At 41.9% G+C, this 20717-nt stretch overlaps 1 protein-coding gene across 3 annotated transcripts in view; it reads left to right on the top strand.

Moving 5' to 3' along the window:
• The window catches only part of MAPKAP1 (MAPK associated protein 1), an 83120-nt gene that overhangs the window by 26106 nt on the left and 36297 nt on the right, over positions 1–20717 (top strand). For all 3 annotated transcript variants that reach the window (XM_031602002.2, XM_031602000.2, XM_090121160.1), the window contains 3 exons: positions 8094–8266; positions 12143–12319; positions 19692–19801. In XM_031602002.2, the coding sequence (XP_031457862.1) occupies positions 8094–8266; positions 12143–12319; positions 19692–19801 (460 nt within the window). The remainder of the gene's footprint in view (positions 1–8093; positions 8267–12142; positions 12320–19691; positions 19802–20717) is intronic.

The raw sequence follows: 20717 nt of genomic DNA, 5'->3' as shown, positions 1-20717 counted from the left end.
TTTGTGAGTGCTGAGAAAAAATTGTTGTGAGCAGGAAGTAAAAATCTGTTCCATATCTGGGGAAAAGTGTAAGGAAAGCACATGGAGGTTGGGAGCAGCAGCAGGCACACGGGCTGTGGGGCTGCCATGTTCCCTGCTTCTGGGAGTGCTGGAGGGCCCCGACCAAAGGGTGCAGGAACTGCTTTTTGCACGAGGAGAGCAAATGGTGTTATTTGACAGAGCACTAAAGCGTTTGCTCTTTTGTTAATCAACTTTGAAGTGCAAATGCTTTGGCTGCATTGCTGGAAACACGATTGCTTAGATTTGGCTTGATTAAATGGACGTACCACCTCACTCAAGAGTTGTGTAACCAAGTCACATTCGATGTAATTCTTTGTGGTGCAGTCCAGCCCTAGGACTGTTTATTGTAGGCCATCTTCTGAAGGCTGTGCTGCTTAACCTGTGACGTCTTGCCCTTGTAGTGAGCAGGAGGTGACCCGTGGTGGGGGCACTGTGCCACAGCCCTGCATCCGCTGTTCGGCCTTGGGGCACAGCTGCCAGCCCCAGGGCTGTGTGCACCCATCAGGTCTGCTGTGCACACAGTGCTGATGCTGAGGAGAAATTCATGGAGGAAATGAGATCTCATCCTCCTGAGTAGCCCCACTGCTTTGTCATCTTCAGTGTCGGCAGTGGATTTTAAATTGAGGGGTAGAAAGCTGTTGTGGCAATGTCATTAAATGCTGCTCTACATACAACCATAGGAAAACCTTCCAGAATAGAAAATCCTAGTTAGTAATAGTTGGATAAGAGCCTGTAGTAAAGCTTGAGCACATCAGCTATGAAGGGTTTAATTTGAGCGCAGGGAGAAATGTTCTATCTAGACACAGCAAAAGCAAGGAGATTTCCGGCTGTTTTACAGATGATTTTCTCTTTCTTTCTAAGAATAATTGAGTCATTTTAATGTGAAGCCTGGCTTGATTTCTTGGAATGGACTGGATGTAATTAGTTGCAGCCTCAACTTTGAAATGTTTTGACAGAAACTGTTATCTTTTAGCTCGCCATTTTTTTCTAGCATCTGCCCTAAATATTTGTTCCTTTTCTGCAACGTGCAACTTTGCAACTTTAGGTCAAATTTCAGACACGGCTCTGTTTTCTTTGTTACCTTGATCGCTTCCTTCAGGATGAGGGAGAATAATTAAACAGAACATCTTTTCCAAGCAGCTGGAGTCAAGTTCCAGCTGACTGCAGCACCTGTGACGGTCGTACCTCTGCCTCGGGCTGCGGTGCGCTGCCAGCCCGGCGGCGCGGTGCCGGCGTGCTCAGGAGTGCCCGGGCTCGGCGGCGAGACGCTACTGGCCTTCTGTGAGCTTCAGATGGCAATAATGCCGGTGAATGCAAAGTGTCTGCTTTAGACTAATTAGAGGGATGATTTGTGAAACGCTGGCTATTTATTTAATTAATCACCAGCACAAAGCTATAAAACCCATATTTTAAAAATCCCTGTTAGTTTGCCATGTGGTTAATAGATTGTGGCACATTAAAAAGTGACACGGTGATGTATTAAAAATGTTCCACCTAAGGTTGGCAAATGTCCTCAAGGAACTTAAGCTGTCTGCTTTGTGCAGCAGAAGCATAGGATTAGAGCCTGATCTGTTTAAGCATTGAATATTTGTAGAAACATTTATCTTTTGAATAGCGTCTCTTCATTAAAATCTCGTGGCGTATTCTTTAACATACAAATAATGTTTATGGTGTGATTTTAATTAAAAGTTTTTGTTGCATTTCGTTATTACAAAGAATATCTCTGTTTCTCTGTATTAAACTGTAAAGCGTATCGCCAAGTAAAATGTAAATAATTCTCCTAAAGTAGGCCATTCCTTTTCTTCAGTGCACAGAAACCAAGGAGTTCCTGGTAATGAATGCATTTCTGTTGCAGCCGTAGCAATTGTATTTTGATAAATCTGAAAACGTGTTTCCATTCTTCAGCAGAAGCGTTGGAGCTGGCTGGTCGGTGCGTACCGAGCCCTGGCTGGCTCAGTGCTCAGGAGAAAGGCAGCTCCAAGCGCCCTGTTTGACTTCAGTGGTGCTGCAGGGGTTGTGCTGCCCTGCTGCATAGGAGCTGCTTTCCTTCCTGGCAAAATGCCGCTTGAGTGTGGCAGGATTAAAGATGGACTGGATCCATTTGTCCTGAAAATGATACCTCAGTGAAAGTAATTGAAGCCTGGGCTGTAAAGGGGACTATAGATTTCTTCCTTCTGTTTCAAACAGAATTTGTCAGGGAAAAAAAAAAAAACAAAAAACAAAAAAAAAACCCACATAATAACAAGAACTTTTATCCATAGCAATTTGAATAAAATGACTTTAATTTAAGGTGAATCATGTAAATGAATACATGTTAACATGATTGAAATATGCTGTTACAAGAATTATATGTATTATTCCTTGCTCAAGACTCACATAGATTTATTAATTGTGGGAGTGAATGCCAAGAAGGAGCGGGCAGTAATTTTGAAAATTTGATTAAATGATTTTATATGTAAGTCATAGTTTTGAGCTGGGTATAAAAAATGGTTCAGGTAGAAGCATGGAAGGAAACTGTCCAGCTCTGGAGGTTATGTTTCTCAGCTGTGTGTTGTATAATTAACTGGTACGTTAGGAGGGGGGCTGGAATAAAACATGAGTATGTGAACGCAGCCTGGAGCTGATGTTGTAGCGATCGTTGCAATGCAGATAAAGCGTTTCTCATAACTGCTGCTGCCTACTGGAGCCTTTGAAACATCTGGACCTTTAATTGAAAAATAGTGCGATGCTCTACAAAGCAGACATGCTAAGTGAAGTCAACAATTTAGAATAAAAAAGTGTTATTTACCTCGTAGTTAAATATTCATACTTTGTTATGCTTTGTATAACAGGAAATTACCGGGTTAAATTTTTATGAATAGTGGCAGCACAAATAAGATAAATTAAGTATTTAACACGTTAATGGAATTTTACATTGTTGTCTGCGAAGGCTGCAGTGCGGGCTTGAAGGAGAGAGAACTGCACCTCAGGGAGGGCTGACCTGGAAGGGCCGCTTCCAAGCTGCAGGCACTGTCACAGCAGTGCAGGGTGTGCTGTGCTGTGCTGGTGGCCTCAGTCGTGGCATTCTCCATAATGACTTAAGAAAAAGAGAGGTAATCGTGTGATTACTATAGTAAAGAAAATTACCCATAATGGTTAACCACCCGGTGAAATAAATGGAACTCTGATTTTCCCATAGTTGCACACAGTATGCTGCGTAGCAGAGTAACAGGACTAGAAGCGCCCTGTATTTTCGTACAGGCGCAGTGTTGAGCCTGGGATTGTTCCAGCCTGCAGCTGAGTGTGTTCTCCAGTTCTGATACTCTGCGAATGAAATGAACAGGCTCTATTTTAAATAATCATCATATTATGTTAGATGCTGCTTAACTGACCGCACCAAAATCTACTAGTTGCACTCCCTTTCATTCCCACGTAGTGCGGCTCTCGGATATTGGGGCTGCTGCGTGCATCCGTCATCCTGGTTTGCTGCCGTGTGCTGGTGGTGTCAGCCTGCACTGCAGCGTAAGGGTTTCGGCCACATTCTTACTGACAGCTTTGGAGATACTTGGTCATTGAAGTTTAAAAAATAATAATAATACATCAGTTTTTTAGATGAACTTTCTATTCCCACTTATTTTGGATGAAGAAATAATTAAAATAGTTCTGTTTTTTTAAGAAGTTACTGAAAATCTACATTTTTTAGTCATCTCTGAAAAATATAGTCCTTCCTATTGCCATAAGCATCTGTGCTTTGATCTCTTAGAACCTTTAGTTGTATTTGAGAGATATTCACTCACGTTAACATTGTTCCCCTTCGTGTTTTTCCTCTGTTATTGAAACATGTATACGAACAAGGGATGTGTAGGACTGTAAAGCAAACTTCCTATCCTGTCACCTAAAGCACGAATGTTCCTCTTGGTTTAAAAGCAAAAAGAAATTTTACGTTTGTAAGAGGATAAGCATTTGTTTCCATTTTGTGTAATGTTCAGCACTGTTTGCTGGGAGGTGAGTCAATGACTGGAATTAATTATAATTACTGAAGAGACATATACTGATTGAGCAAATAAAGTAGTAAGCTCATTTGTGCCAAGGCCATCTAATTAAATGCTAACTTTGGATAAGCTAGATGTGCATGAAAGATTAATTTTTGGAGGTTTTTATGACTCCCACTAAATAATGATTCAGTAAAATCTTTGCATTATATCATTAGAACATCTCATCTTAAAGTGATATAACATTTAGTCACAGAACTCCATTGTACAGGAAGATGCAGTAAATTATTATTGCTGAAAATTAATCACTCTTCTGTAGGAAATGTTTATGGACTTTGTTTTAATTTTCTGCTGTGATGTGCAGCAAAACAGCTCAGAAGCGAGAAGGGCACGGCAGTCAGGCTTTTCTCAATGGCTTTCATGACCTGCCCGCCATGCAGGCGCTTCGGAAGCGTGTTGAGGATGAGTTGTCCTTGTGAGGGGCATCTCCCTGATGGGCTGCAGTGACATCGGGGCTCACAGCGACCCGTTCGGCTGTAGGGCGCCTGGTGTGGGAGAGAGGTGTGTGTTTTCTCAGGGACTGTAACCAGAAGTTAAGTCTTGGAAAGACTTCCTGTGTTTGAGGAATTGGTAGTTTAAAGTATCTTTTTTTCAGTATTCTATTTATACTTCAAGCATATTTGATTACAGAACATTTTTTGATGTCAGATATTTCTAAAACTGTAGGTAACCAACGAAGGTCATTCTGTATGCAGTTTTCCTGTTATAACTGTATCCACTGTTTATATAATTAAACATTACATCTTACAAATAGAAGCGGAAAACCTATTAAAATTCATGGTTTGAGTTACCTATCATATTCTTCACTCTCGTGTCTGGAAGCAGCAACTTGCATATGTGCTGTGGTGCCACTTAGCTGCTTCTAATTAGCCCAACAAATACCACTACCATTATCTTCTTTCAGAAGTTTATTTATTAATGACTATAATTCTCCTAAGCTTACTGTAGCTGCTGCTGCTTTCATGTTTAATTGTCAAAGTGCAAAAATATGCATTGATCTGCTAATTAATGTTATAAAAAAAAGAAAAAATCTGTGAATTCCAAAGATTATACTTTTCAGGCATTGCAAATAATGGGCATAACTCTGTGCAGCTCATGTCCAGCAGCAGCAAGGATGGCAGTGCTGAGCTCTGGGGTTGCGAGCAGCGCATGGAGAGCTCTGCAGGCAGGGAGCGAAGGGAAACGTTTGTGTGCACACTGTGTTAGCAGGAATGGGAAGTGGTATCCACACACGTTTGTCTCAGGCTGGGTGTCCACGTGAACTGCTGTGCCACGAGGTTGATGGTAAAAAATGGTTCCTGTGGTGAGCTGAAGATGTTATGGATACTGCAAGCTAAAACAGCCATAAGGTCAGAATGAAAGTGCTACGTAGTCGTTAGAGAATCTATTAATGAAAATAGAGAATTTTCTGTGATTTATATGTTTTGTGTGTATTAAATTACTCTTAGCTTCTTTAAAGGATTGGTGGAATATAATGTTGCTAACAATAAAAGCTTAATGGAATCAGATTTCTGATTTCCTAGAAAATTAACGAGATATTTTGTCAATTTTATTCCAGACTTCATTTGTCAGAATATACAGTGTCCAGTGACAAGCTAAAAGAATTTCTTGACAAATTAACGGTGCCACAGGTGACAGATCAGGAAAATGTTAATTTAACGGCCCCTTTATGCTTCCCAGATTTATTGGAAGCTATTAAGGAAACTCCAAATAGTAAGGCTCTTGGCCCTGAATAGATTTTCCATTGAATTTTATACAGGATCTATTAATAAAGTTTGCTGCTGCCTTTTTGAATATAGGTAATCGCACTTCATCTTCTAGGTCTCCTCAGCCATTTACATTGGAATACCATTTTTAGTTGGGAGAAAAACATAATTATGCTTCTAGGAGCGTCTTTAATCAGGTTCTGAATGGCCCCTCCTCCAGAAGTGACTGTAAGCGCAGTATAAGCCCCACACATTGTTAGAAGTTAAATCCATTGTGACCAGGTCTTTGATTCTTCAACTCCAAGTCCAACAGCCCACTCCCCCCCATTCAGTCCCACTGCCTGCCAAGCCAGACCTGAGCAGCGTGGCACGGGTGGTAATTGAGCTCTGTGGGACTTTCTGCACAATTAATATTTTGCAGGATCAGGCTAAGTATGGATTCGTTCAGTCCTGTGGATAGTTACCTGGTGCTTTGGACTTCTAAGGCTATTTCAGAACAAATATAATCAATTTGTAATAAAACACATCCATCTGTAATAGAGGTTTCCTTCCAGCCCTTTGACTTAGTGATTGATCAGTCCAAGACATGACCCATGTGTTTATAGGCCTTGCTAATTTTTCTTACCTAATGTGACACCGAATGTTCTCATTATTAATAGAAAGTCTAATCAGCCTCTAAATCTCAGGCTTCGGCCTCTGTAATCTCACGGCAATTGCACTTTTAATTTATAGAAATATTCACCATTGTTGTTTTTTTTTTTTAAACATCCTGACGATAGTAATAATGCTTTTGCCCACTGGTCAGTTGTGGCACTGTTGGTGTTGCTCCCTGTGCTCAAAGAGCGATTGGAATCCCTTGGTGTGAATCGCCCATGGTGAGTCCTCGGCGGCCACGCTGAGAGGGAGCCAGAGCCAGGCTGCTGGTGGTAGAGAGCAGCGGGTGCTTAAAAGCTGGGGAGACCGGGGAGATTTGGAGATGGGGAAGAACTGAGGAAAGTTCATTTTTAAAAAGAAAAAAAAAAAAAGAAGAAGAAAAAGGCAGCCCAGTGTTGGGCAAAGGAGGATGTAAGGTACCCGGCGAGGAAAGCATTTGGGTTGGATGTGTGCTGCGGTACCAGCACCCACTCTGCCCAACCTGGAGTTAATCTGATCAGTTTAAGAAAATGCCTCTTGTATGTACATTGAGAAGAGCCCCCCGCACGTACCCACACACGGACATCTGCCGGCCTCCCTGCCTTGTCCTTGTCAGGGCTGATCCAAACCTACAGTGTGACATAGCGGCTCGGCGACTTCCACAGAAGATGGGCAAAGCTAACCTTTTCTTTTAAATGGGTAAACCCAACTTCTTCTGTACCTGAACAATGTGGGAAGGGGAGGTCGCCGCACTACAAAAATGCTTTATTAAAATAAAACAACAATTATATTTGAATGGATTTAATTAATACTTTAGCTGTGCTAGTATGAATAACTCTAATCTTTAAATTCCTATTATTTCTCTAATTTACAATCACGCTGAGGGATCAAATGGTTTTTAACAATATATTGAAATTAGCACGTGGCATTTAACTCCCTGTCTTATACTCTCATCGTAGATTTACAGTTTTGGATCCTTTTATTCTGTTACTTAATACTCCTCGTGTATAACTCTAATGATATTTTCTTCTCTGAAGGCCTCTATGTGTGCGTAGGTAGAGACGTACGCTTACACCAGGGGTGCTTTTCCAGAGGGGTGTCAGAACGTGCGATCTTTTGTCTGTTTAAAAGATTTCAACTGTAGGTGTGATCGGTTCTCTGAGCAAAGTGAGGCCAAGCATCGTTTGGTTCTTAGCCACGTGCTCACGGTGCAGCTTTGCAGCAGGTCTGTGCTGCCGTCCCACCTGTAGGCACTGTGCCTGCAGTGCTCCCAGCTGCTGCTGCTTGGCTGCTTGCGCCTCGGAGCCGCGGGTTCACATCTCATTCATTTGTGTCTGCAGGCAGGCCTGTTAGTTTCTGTGGGTGGCTTTCTTTTTTCTCTTATTTCCTGTAAGAACGTGGAATCTTGCAGTGAAGTTCAGACTTCTTATAGAAATCGGCAAATCCTATAGAAATCTTTGCCAAATCTTTGGTATCGCTCCTGCAGATACATTACACAGCAGTAAATGAATTAGAACCTAAGTATTCAAACTTCTTTCAGTTTGAAGTCGTGGCGGGGTATTCTGATCTTGTTAGTGAGGAGAACTCTATCCGTACCAGGTTTTGCACTAGCTGTGTCATACTTTTTCTTTATACATTCTAATGAAATGTATTTTCTCAACAGGGCCATGTTGGTACCACGGCAACCAAAAAAATTGATGTCTACCTCCCACTGCATGCAAACCAAGACAAACTGCAGCCCATGACAGTTGTGACGATAGCAAATGCCAAGGTGCATGACCTGATTGGACTAATATGCTGGCAATATACAAGTGAGGGACGGGAACCAAAACTGAAGTAATGTTCTTTCTTTACTACCTCTTGATCTCTAATTTTCTCCTCTGCAGTGTTTTTGCATAACAAAATAAATTTTCATGTAAATATTCTTGTAGATAAATCGTAGAGAAACCACCTACACATTTGTATTTCCTTTTGAGAAATACACATACATCTATATCCATTTCTCTTTCAGTTAAACCACTGGGTACAGTATATTGATAAGCGTATGAAACCATAGTGCCATAAATGAATCATAATTTCAAAATGTTCTGCATAAAAGTAATACAAAACCTATCTCTTCTAGCATCATGGAGGCATGTTCTATGTCTCATCTATTTTTTTATACTGTTCTTAGTGACTAAGATCACAAGAGTGACAAATGGAACATAGAACTCCTCTGTAAATCCCTCCTTTTGTTTATTTCGAGAGAAGGTACCCTCATTCTGCCTCTGTTTCTCCCACTGAGGACTCCTCTAGATTCATAAAGAATCTTTGATAATCATTGCTTACCTGCTCTTTGTTGCAATAAACTCTTTGTGAGTGAATAACAGTTTGTCTTTGTCGTGCTGGAGAACTAAGATTGTTGAGCAGTCTCTGTTAGTTCATCATGGTCATTGGATAAGGAGTGCATGAAGCAGGTACTGCTCCTCCCAGTAACTTTGTTTTTAAAACAGTTCTGTGAAACACAAGGAAATACTTCATTTTTGCTGGGTCATAGAGTGTAAAGAGCCCCTTAAAATAGTTTATTACAGAGTTACTGGTAAAAGCTATTAGTAGGTAATGTCCAAGGTGCAAAGAAGAGTGACCATTTGGATTGATAAGTGGTATAAGCTGACATGTTTTCACATTTCATTGTTCCTGGAATGTTTGATGAATGTTTTTCCTTTGGTATCCTGTTCTGCTCTTTCAGGAAGTTCAAACTATTTGAGAACTCAGTGGTTCTCTTTTCTGCTATAGCACAGTTGTAATTGGAAAGGGAATGTGTTGAGAGGTCTCCTGAACTGCCCTTCTTTAGGATCCTGAGGTTCAGTTCATCTCCAGTTAGTAGAAATAGGGCAGGACAGAAAAGCAACCTCTCTTGAAAGCAGTTTCATTGATGTTGTTGCTTTGATATAGGACTTCTCTTAGCAATTCTGAATGGACATATGGGATGTTTTGGAGGTTAAGCTCTTTGGTTTGGTCTCTCTCTTTTTTTTTTTTAATGGAGAAGAAATATACAATTATTTGCAGATGGTGCTATTTCATTTGCTGTTAATAATTTCTGTTCATTATATCATAAATTCAGTAGTGTGCCCTGTGTATGATTAGTTTATTTTTTAATTACTAAGATACTGCTAATATCAATCTTTGGACACACACGTATTTTTCAGGAGCACAACATACTTCAAGTGGAACAATGTCAATGAGTAGTATTACATGAAATGTAAGTGCCCCCAGCAAAAGTCAGCAATGGGAGGAAATGGATTTCACTGTCTGCCTTGAAGGATAAAGTGTTATGATGTGTCAGAGAGTGATCATCATCGAGGAGGCTGTCTGATGTAATCAAATCTCAGGACGGAAATAGTAAAATAAAATAAGTAACAGTCATGAGTTCCTCAAGATGGTCTAGCAGCAGTAATTGAGGATCTAGATACAAATGCTCTGAGACAGGGGTAGAGCCTCAAGTTTCCAAGAAGCTTTTCTTATGTAGTTGTTAATTATTTCTCGTCTTCAACAGTTTTTCCATCTTTGGTTTGTTTGTTTGTTGAGCATTTCCAACTGCCCTGTCTTTTAGCAAGGATTGATTTGACTTTAGATGAATTCTCATCAGAATAAGTAGATCTCAAAGTTGTGATTCAATCTGTGTTAATGTTCAGGAATGCACTCTGTATTTGAAGGCATCTGTAACCCCCTAAATTTATGAGATGTAACAGACATTATGTATTTTCAGTATAATTGGTGGAAGATAAGTTGGTTTCACCACCACCTTTTTTGGCACTTGGATCAGTTTGAGGCCACAGTGAGCATCGTTTGCTGCCTGCATGGCTGTATGTTTTGGGTTTAATGAGAATTATGCAAATGGGTCAAATACCAAATGAAAATGTTAGCTTGATTTATACAGCGCTTTAAGTGCACACCAGGCTGCACAGAGAAGAATTCTGTCAAGCAAACAGGTCAGGAAAACAGCAGTGTAAGGCCCAGCTCACAGCTGTGGGAAGGCAGGCAGCAGGGGGCTGTTCAGACTGCAGGGTCTGTGACGGTGGGTAGCTTCAAAGTTATGTTGGACTGGATGGAATGAGCACGTGGAGTTTGTAGAAATCCAAATAGAAACAGAGAAGGACCTGAAAATCACACCAGGTGCTTCTCACAACATAGGCAGGATCAGCTGCATCTGTTACTCACAACCTCTTCCGCTTCTCTTGTTCCTGAAAAGACTTGCAGCAATGAGAAGCACGCCATCTCCCACCTGGGTATGCTTCCTCTGTTTACTTCAGAGTCCTACCTCTGTATGAATTCTGTCACCAGTGCCAACTTTCATCAGTTTCCAAAAAGTCACTTAAGTGCTCTTGAAGTTAAAAATTAATTCTGCAGCAGCGTTCATTCTTCGGAGCAGTCCAGAGGCTCATGAAAGTTTTTTTAATAGTATTGCATGACTTTCAAAATTCAAAGTGACAAACATTGCTGGGTTACCTTTCTGTAAGCAGAAGTACAGCACACGTTATAGTAACGCATCATTGGTACCTGTTTTATGTAATAAATATCTGAGTCGTGACAAAGTGCTGATAGATCACCTGGACTGAGCACTCTCAATAAAGCACAGTTGCAACCAAAGGTTTGTGAATTAATTGAGAAAATTGCAAATCAGGTAGTCAGCGAAATAATTCATTGTCACATCCAATCAATAAACTTTGTAAATCAACTCATTTAATTCAAAAAATGATCTATATAGATCAAGCGACCAATTAAACAATTAGCATACACTTTGCAATTAATTAATGTAAGCATCAATCATGCAATTAAAACTCCAGATTTAAACTGCAGAGTTTAGAAACATATTGCCACGTGAACATTCACTACTTTAATGCTGTGCAAAATGCCTGAATGCCGGCAGGTTTGTAAGAGAATACTTACCTTCAACTCACGTTTCAATACTAACTTTTGAGACAGTGTTAATCAGATGTTCCTAGTAATGAAATCTGTATTTTGTGTACATACTTTGTTATTTTCCTGTGGAATTTAGTGTGTAGAAAGGAAAGAGGTTTATATTTTCCTTTATTTTTTCCTCATGATGTTTCTGTTTAAAACTGGCAGCGTTACTCGGCTCTTGCTTGTTAGTTTGTACAGATTTGTAACTGCTTTTAGTTACTGGGAGCTGTAGATATCTGGAAATGCCAGCTTTTCTACTGTCACTGTTAATGTGTTGAACAGGGTTTTACTTTTTCCTGCAGTTTATTTCTTAGCTTTTGTTTACTGCACTGCTAACAATCTTGAGAGCGCCCCCTACTTTTCCAGGGCATGTTCAATGATTCTTTTTGCAGTTGCTTGAAATGAGTGAGATAGGGAGACACTGCTTGTCTTTAATTCTGATGTTTAACAGCCATATAGATAAGCAAGTTTCCACAAGTGGGGAAGTTCCAGCTTTATGAAGTCATGAAACACTTCCTGACCTTAGTGGAGTTCAGTCCCTGCTGCTCCTGCTTGCAGTTCTATCACTGACGAAGTGAGACTTGCTGCCTTACTCTGCAGTACCAAAATACCTTGGGGCATACGTACCTATGTGCTGTCAGTGGCTTTTAAGTATATTCCTTCTGTATGAAGTGTGTGTGCTTATTAGATCAGCTGACATTGATCTGCTGAATTGAACTGGTCGTGTAGCTTCCCTCCCAAACAGACCCATTTCATGCTTTGTTTCAGCGAGAACGTCAGTGCCTACTGCCTCCATATTGCTGAGGACGATGGTGAGGTTGACACAGATTTCCCACCCTTGGATTCCAACGAGCCCATTCACAAGTTTGGCTTCAGCACTCTGGCGTTGGTTGAAAAGTACTCCTCTCCTGGCCTGGCAGCAAAACAGTCGCTCTTTGTCCGAATGTGAGTATGGATGCGAACCGTACCACCACCTCCACATCCTTTCTCTTCCCTATTTTTCTTCATCTGAGTGTAGCGGGACTGAGCAGACCGTGTCTCTGCAGCCCTCTGGAGGCGTGCTGCTGAGGGGGGCGGGGGAAAGCGGGGCAGGCAGCAATGGGCGGTGAGCCTGTGGTGCTGGGCTGTGTGCAGAGCTCAGCGGGCCGTTGTGTCTATGGTCAGTGTGGAAAACATGCAACTATTGCACTCTGTTTTTAAGCTCAGATGGCCGTAGTTATTTCACCAAATCGCTGATAACATCGGCCACATCTTTAGTGGAAAAGTATTTAATGCTTGTATCTCTTGAAATGAAAGTGAAAATGTTTCTTAGAGACATTCAAATGAAAAGAAGCTTGCAGAAATTCCACACGTATTTCCCTAATGCTCATTCACTTCCACTAAATGCTAGTGCACTTCCACTGCTCTGTGTCACTGGAAAAGAAAATATCCTGTCAACAGTATTTACAAATAATTTATTCAAGGTAAACATATTTAGCCCTGCTGAACTGGACGCAGCAGTGTGGAAGCTGATGCAGGGAGGAGCTGGAGCATCTTGACAGTCACATTGCAAGTCCCCCTTCAGATTGCGCAGGCAATGGCTCCTCTGTCTGTGGAACTGCAGGGTTTAATTTCTTCCACCTGACTGAGGAATGCTGGATGTTTTATCGGAAAGAGGGAATCTCTCTTTCTACATGCCTTTCTCCAGAGTCAATGCTACTGCCGTGAATTTGATTGCTATTGATTTTTTTCTGACAAGTCATCCTTTAAGTAATATTTTTATTTGCTGTTTTGTGAAGTACTGTAGTGAAATACAAAGAGTTGTTTGCTGATTTTAACAAGAGGTTTTTCAATTCCCATTTTAATATTTACAGGTCTTCTTTAAGCAGGCCCAAAAGTGACTGCACAGATGTGCTTCTCCCTTTTCCTTTATGCACAAATATGTCTGCTGCCTCTTAACTTCCAGCATTGGTGCAGCTGTTCCAAAAAGCAGCTCACCAAATTAAAAGGTGCTTATTGGGTAGTTCCAGAAAAATGCATGGGACTGACCTGCAGCAGCTGCACGAACAGAAGCAGCCGTAGGCTGAATGGCTCTGGTTGTGGCAGAGCAGTGTGGAATTCTCAGAGACTCAGAGTGTCCTAAAGAGCTCATCAGGAGAGGGCAGCTCTGTTATCTTATAACTGCCAATAGCAGAGCTCCAGGGTTTGGTATTCTCTTCTCAGAAAAATTAAATCTTACGGGGCTTTTAAAAATCTCATGAGTTACATCTATACTGCTTTGAAATGTGGTGTAACTCCAGCCTGTGTACTGTGCGAGCACTGAAGCAAAGAAAAAGAAAATGTAGTATGAATATGCCTTATTTAGTAGACTATTTGCCTGACCATTAGAAAATAACCTTTTTCTTTCCTCAGCCTGTTTTTATTTCATATCCTTTCCTTGCTCATAGAGGGGCAGGGCATTCAGTTTGCATAAGAATCCAGTTCTCTGAGTGGTGCTGGTGGCAGGGCTAAGGTCCATCTGCAAAGCTTGCAAAAGAAATCTTTGACATGATGTATGCTCTTGTGAGTCCCCTGTGCTCTGGCTTGGCATATCCTGAAGATTAGAAATAGCTTAACTGCATCATAAGTAGAGGTACTTTTCTGAGAGATTTTTTGTGCCCACGTGTTAACTCAGAATTGCTTGTACTCATGTACATAGTTAACATAGTTAGAATAACATTAGAATTTTTAGTGTGTCTCCTAGAATAGAGAGCTACTTGATCATCTCTTGATCAAAAGATTGTTACTACTGTGTGTTTAAATGTACAGACCATCTCATTGTTACAGGGATTTAAATTCTACATCTTCCTGCTTTCCTTCTCTTTCATCAAACCAGTGTGTGTAGTTTTATGTTTTTATATTTTGCATCTTTTTTTTCCTTCCCTATTCTAAAATATTTCAGCTGCTGCTGTGTCAGGCATGTGACTTGTAATGTTTATTAATATTGAATCGCTGCTGCAAAAACTTGATGCCTCTGAGAAGCTTCCTAATGAAGCACGGTGTTTTATTTCAGATCTCACCCATCCTGCGTGTTGGATATATTCTCAGATGTTGTGCAGTCACTGAGCTGACAGTTATGGAACCTCACCAGGAACCTCGCTTCAGCAGGACATATTTGAGCAGAAACAGTTTGCAGAACTTTATACACTTAAACTCCTGCCAAGGCAAACTCGTAGTCACTTGAGTTAGTTATAAATACCCAGTATCGGTGGTTGGAAGTAGCCCACGGTGCATTTTATATTCTGAGCTGAATGTGAATGTCTTTGTGGTTATATAGAGTAGTAAATAATTGAGTTTGATTAGGGAGAGGGACCTCATTATCCCCCCACCTGTGCCCAGCTGGTAGGGGAGGGTCGAAATGAAGCCATTAGCTGTCTCTCTTACTGGCATCTCAAAGAGCTCAAATACATCTGTGTCTTATTTTCTTTTCTGGCACAATCAGTCGAGCAAGCTAAGCAGGCATGACCGAATTTGGCAAGTTCCAAGGACTCTGGCAAAGTTACACAAGGAGAAGACGGAGGGCAGTCATTCTGGCTCCTAACTGCCCATTAGTCTAGCGAGTTATGCTTTTGGAAAATGTCTGTTGTGGGAAGGAGTACTTTGTCCAATGTCAAACATGGCATTCTCAAACAATCCTCTTTGATGTCGAATATGATTTGTCAGAAGGAGTCAAACAAAGCACCGCATTCATGTAAATGCAGACTCCTTGAGATGATGAAGTAATACCTGAAAGACTTTGAACGAAGGTAGCTTAAAATAAATCTGTACTACCATTTAGGGCTTTTTCCTTGGAAATTTTATTATCACAACTTGACGTACAGTATCTAATGGTGTTTCTAGGAGTTGTAACTCAGCTGCCAGTTGGCACATAGATGGAATTTGGCATGCGATTCCTCTGCTCTGCAGTGCCTTTTTCTGTTTTAATGGTATGTTTAAATTGCTTTGACTATTTTATATATTTTTTTCAAAGCGGTACCACTGTTATACCTGATAGATTAGGGTTTGGAACATTTAAAAAATACCAGGCTTTCATAGTACATTTACAAATTCAATTCAACGCTTTGAATGTACTGTGAAAGCCTGTAACTTAGCTTACAGAAAAAGCCTCTTATAGGCTTTCACATGGGTATAGGTAGTTAGCAAAATGTATTTTAGAAAATCCATAAGATGCTTATTTATGAAAGTTAACATAGGTGTGAAGAGGGTGGGGCCCCAGGAGAGCAAATGGGAACGGTTGGCATTCCCAGAGGAAGGCACTGGAGGAAGCTGATGAGTCTTATGTTAGCCCATAGTAGTGTCAAAATGCGGCCAATTAAACTCAGAAGCACGTTGTTATGCAAGGCTATCCTTAGATCCACAACGGCAAAATCATTTAGGCTCAGAGTTAAAGCTGTGGCTGGCATAGTCATTCTAGTTCATATCATTTTGTACTTCATCTTCAGAATTTCCCTTAGCTTAAGTGAAGCACATTACATCAATGTGGGATTTTTAGTCTTAACTTGGACTCCATGTTGCTCAAGTTGAGATCATTATTCCTGGACACTTTCAGCCATGCCAGCTATGCAAGCTTTAAGTGCTCTAAATTCTGATTCAGAATTTAAAAAAAAAAAAATGGATTGGAAGGACAGCTTTTGGAAAAGTTTGCTTCTCGGTCAGACCAGAAGCCTTTCATCTTCAAAAAGGTCTTTCTTTCTTTTTTTGCACCATCCAGGCCCACGGTGAGGCCGCTGCTGGTGTCTGTGCTGCTGCTGCCTCCCCCAGCAGTGCCTGCTGCAGCCATCGCCTCTCCTGTTGTTTTCTTTTTCCTCTCCTGAACCTTGCCACCCTGGCTCCAGCTCTCAGGCTGTAAAAGAAGATGGAAAGCCAAGTTACCGCAGAATGATCACTATCATTAACATTCACGGGTGGTTCACTTATCATTCCTGACTGCACAGACATGGCAGCCGTTATGAAACGTCCACAGGTGTAGCACGATGATACATATTACATTGTGCCACAATGGATTTATGTATTCTGTAACAAAAGAAAAGTGTAATGAAAAAATACAGAAGGTAATCCTTTATTCCTCCACTGCACAATTTATCAGTAATGCCTGCGGATGATAAGTGCCAGGGATTTCCTTTGCTTGATTTAACCTTGTCACCCAGGTATGTTTGTGCAAAATGACAGAAAATACAAGCTAAGGAGCCTCTTTGGCTTCTAATTTGTACGGAGCGATGTTAATTGGTAGAATGGCATCTGCTTTTCTGCTCTGCTTCCTAGTGTGTGGTGTTGAGCAGAATAAGCCACAACATATATAATTTGTAATGTTAATTAAGAAAATGCTGGAGTTAGGTTGGGTGAGGACAGTTCGTGCACACCATTGTTGCAGAACAGGACAAGGCTGGCATGGTGCACAAGGACGTGTTTCCTCCAGACAGCTCATGCAGGCACGTTGCCGTGGGCTGCTGATGTTCCAGAGCAGAGGGGCAGTGGGGCTGCAGCACGAGACGAGGGCCAGCACTGACCCAGAGGTGCTGAGCAACCGTCAGCCCCCAGGCTGTGCCGTCAGTGGAAAGAGTGCTCAGCACCTCTGGAGGTGAACTGGAGTGAAAGAAGGGGGGAACGGTGATCTGAATTCTGCCTGGCAATTCTAACAGTGCTGGCAGTGCTCCAGAGCAAATATGCAAAAGTTTACGAATGTTGAGTGCGCTTTACATTTCATTGCTCTTGCCAAAGTCTCACTTACTGGATAGCACACTAAATATAGTAAAACACAGAGGTTTTTCTTATTTTGCTTTGATCGGTAAAATAAACTTTTAAAGATCATTCTGGGATGAGATCCAGCTTCTGAGGCAAAGAATGGCTGGGGCTCAGGCATGATTTAGTAATAGAGTGTCAGGAAAATCAGGCTGACAGTTCTCAGGCCAGCTGCTCAATAAAAAGAATCGACCAAGTCGGGATGCACTGAAATGTGCCTGTGGTCTTTAACAGATCAAGTGTCAGGAGCTGAAAGACAGTTCTCCATTTCTGGGAGGTTCCAGTTCTGTCTCGGTGTTCAGCCTGAAGTGATTCAGCAGTGCTTCAGCGCACCGGAACCGGGTGGAGCTGTGGCACGAGAGCTCACCCAGCTGCTTGGGAGAAACCTCAGTGCAAAAGCATTTCCTACTGAAGGAAAAAAAGAAAAAATAGGACTTGCTTCCTTTGGAAGGCATTTTTTGCCTTTGTTCTTTTTTTCTGCAGTATTTTGGTTTGTTTTCCTGCCTTTCGGTTGCAGCGCTCTGGAAACCGTGTGGTGCTGCAAGGCATCCTTTGAGTTGCCTGGCGGCACAAGTGCCTTTCTCTCTGTGCCTTTGGGTGCTTCCAGTGCTCGGAGATAAACATTGTGTCATCTAAATAAAAGGGAAAGAGTAGTTTCCTTATTGTAAGGACAGTGTGGTTCTATGGAAGATTTCCATCTTAAACAACCCACTGAACTCAGCCCAGCCGTTGGCATGGTGTTGAGTGAGGCTGTGGGCTGGGGCACCAACTGCGGGGGGGTCAGAAGGCGTTCGGTGCGGCCCAGCTCACGGGCACCTGGCCGTTCACAGTACCAGGCTGAGAACAGATGTGCTCATCAACAGAGAGAAGTTGGGAAGGTCTCTGCCTACTGTATGGCATCAGCCAGAGCCGCTGAGCCTTGGGGCTCGAGGGCTGAACTCTTACAGCTGTGGAAATCGATGGTATTCTCATGCAGAACGACCTGCTCCTCACTGTGCTAAAAAACACGTGGCTGAGGTAGCGGGGAAGAAAAGAGGTGTGTGAAAAGCTTGGTTATGCTTGGTTTGAAGATGTGTAAGAGTTATAAATGGTCCAGAAAGCGCCCATTTGGGGCTTTTAGGCAGTTTCATTTTTCTGGGAACAAAGAGAATTGGGAGTGAAATTCTGGTGAGATGGCGGCTGGGGAGGGGGCCGGGCTGCAGCCGCAGAGCTTCCAGCGGGCCCAGCGCTGACCAGGGCTCTGTACTGCACTGATGGCAAAGGCACAGGCCGAGGAGTCAGGCTTTTGCTCCGGGATGAGGCCTCCCATGCGGAGCCTGGCCCAGAGCCGCCCTGCTGTGCTGTGCTGGGAGTGGGTGCAGGGGGACGTGTGCTCGCAGTTCTGGCGTCCGTAAGGGCAGAGGAGCAGCACAGACTGCGTGAGCGGGGGCTGGAATGGGTGCGGGCTGGGGGCTGTCGCTGCCCACCCTGGCCGTGTCTGAGCATGAACTGGGGGCTGCGTCTGGAGCTGTTGGAACTGAAACTCGTGTTCCCCACGTTTGTGTCTGAAAGTGACATTTAATGTGCTCTTGTTTTTAATGATGCGACTGTATTGCTTGGATTGCTTTTGACTGCCAGTTGCTTTTAAAATACTCCAGCTGTGATGCACACAGAGAGCTCCGCTCCCTGATTAGAATTCTCAGTTGCCAGATAAAATGTTCCTCCTCCTGTCTAAATAGCTTTGCAAAACAATTTTTTCTGTGCAGCGCAGATCTTTCCCTGTGGGTGCCTAGCAGCTCTCAAATTTCTGTGCTAACTGTCTGCAGTGACATCTACTGACATGAGCAGAGATTGACTGCAAGGTCTAAGGGGCAAAACCCGCTGATATATTAATCCAGTAGCTCTTCTATTATATTGTCATCTTCTCTGCTTCCCCAGTGATGCCACTTTCAATATCTGCCAGTTGGGATCTTCCATAGCCACCTGCGTGCTGCTTTGCACCTCCTGTGTGGAGCTGTGTGGGCTGCAGCCAGGATGAGTGCCCTGCTGGCAGAGACCTTTCCCCCAGGTTTTGTGCCACAATGGTTACATAAACATGTCAAAAAGTTGCGTGTAAAATAATGCTAACTTTGCTGAAAAGCTGCTGTTACTTCTCTGAGTGCTGTTCTTCCACTTCTCCTTAATGATTTGCTACATCTGCCATTGGGACGCATGTGAAGATGACATTGCAAACTGTTTCTCTGGTACGCACTGCAAAGCACCTAGGAGATAATAACGAGTACTGGAGGAGCTCGGTGTGTACGTTTGCTCATTTTTCTTTTTTAATGATGAACACAAATTGATCAAAAATAAAGATAAATTAGGAAAATCCTTGCATGCCTTGAATCTTAATCCATTTTCTCCTTTTCTGTGTCTGCCTTTCAAAGGAAGTTTTCTGGGTTTCTCCTTTTAACTTCACTTTTAGAACACAACTTTTTTCATTGCTTTTTCTAAGAAATACTTTTCTTGAAAGAAACAAAAATTGCAGTGAGCTGCCTGATGATGATTCCTTTGTAAAAATGTATGTACCTCTGTCTTGCAGAAATGCTGCTCATGGATTCTCACTTATTCAGGTGGACAGTATGAAGGTCACCATGAAAGATATCTTGCAAAAGGCCTTAAAGAGAAGGAAAGGATCACAGAGAGGCTCAGGTGGGTTATTTGTTGCATTTTTTAGAGGAAAGTGTGCTTTTTCCTGAGGTTATTTCGTATCACTTCTGAGCTGTTGTGAAAAATGCACCATTTTTTCAGTGGGCATTGTGATTTCCAGCACCACTAGAAGCTGTTCTGTGCACAGGTCTGTGTTCTAGATGCTGCCAGAAGTCAGACGGTGGAGGAACTGCATAATGTTTGCTGCAAAGCGGTGTATCCATTACTGCAAGTATTTCTTTATGGTAACAAAGCCGTTTGTGCTCAAGTCCAGCCAGTGGTGGCTTGAGATGATGGGACGCATTACAGTAAGGTCAGTCCTAGGTAGAATTGCTATACTTCTAATTTATGTAAGAAACTGATCTAGTTTAAATAAATAGTTGTTAGTTTTAGAGAAAAAGTGACTTTCTGCAGAGTTGTCAAAATAGTACTATCATTGTTAAGACATATCCACATTTAAAATAGGAAAATTGACAGTACTGGCATTTATGTTTTACAGCAGTGCTTTTCCCAGATACAAACATGTGTTCACATATATATTAGTACATATATTTCAGAAGTAGAAGGCTGAGAGATCTTTCCAGCAACAAGGAATAATTACTGTGAGAAATTGCACTGAGCTTTGTCATGCAACAAAGGAACTTTAATATAAACCTATCTGTATACTAGGTAAAGATACGGATCTTGTCTTTGTAAATGAATGAAACCTCCTTATATACCCTTAGTTTTAACTGTGTGAAAAGAAAATCAACCCCGTTCTGTTTGGAAGTGGTAGTTTGGTGCAGTTTTTAAAGGAGTATATAATCTGTCACGGATTTAATTAGCTATCTTCAGATGAAAGCTGAAGTTTTAATAAAAGTTAGAAGAGATAACACAGTGAAGGACACGGATGAGCTGTCTCAAGGCCATATTCCAAGGG

Source organism: Phasianus colchicus, chromosome 19 (assembly GCF_987193195.1).
Source record: "Phasianus colchicus chromosome 19, bPhaCol1.hap1.1, whole genome shotgun sequence".
NCBI lineage: Eukaryota > Metazoa > Chordata > Aves > Galliformes > Phasianidae > Phasianus > Phasianus colchicus.
Note: the sequence above shows the minus strand (reverse complement) of the source record. Positions and strands in the feature narration are given on the sequence as shown.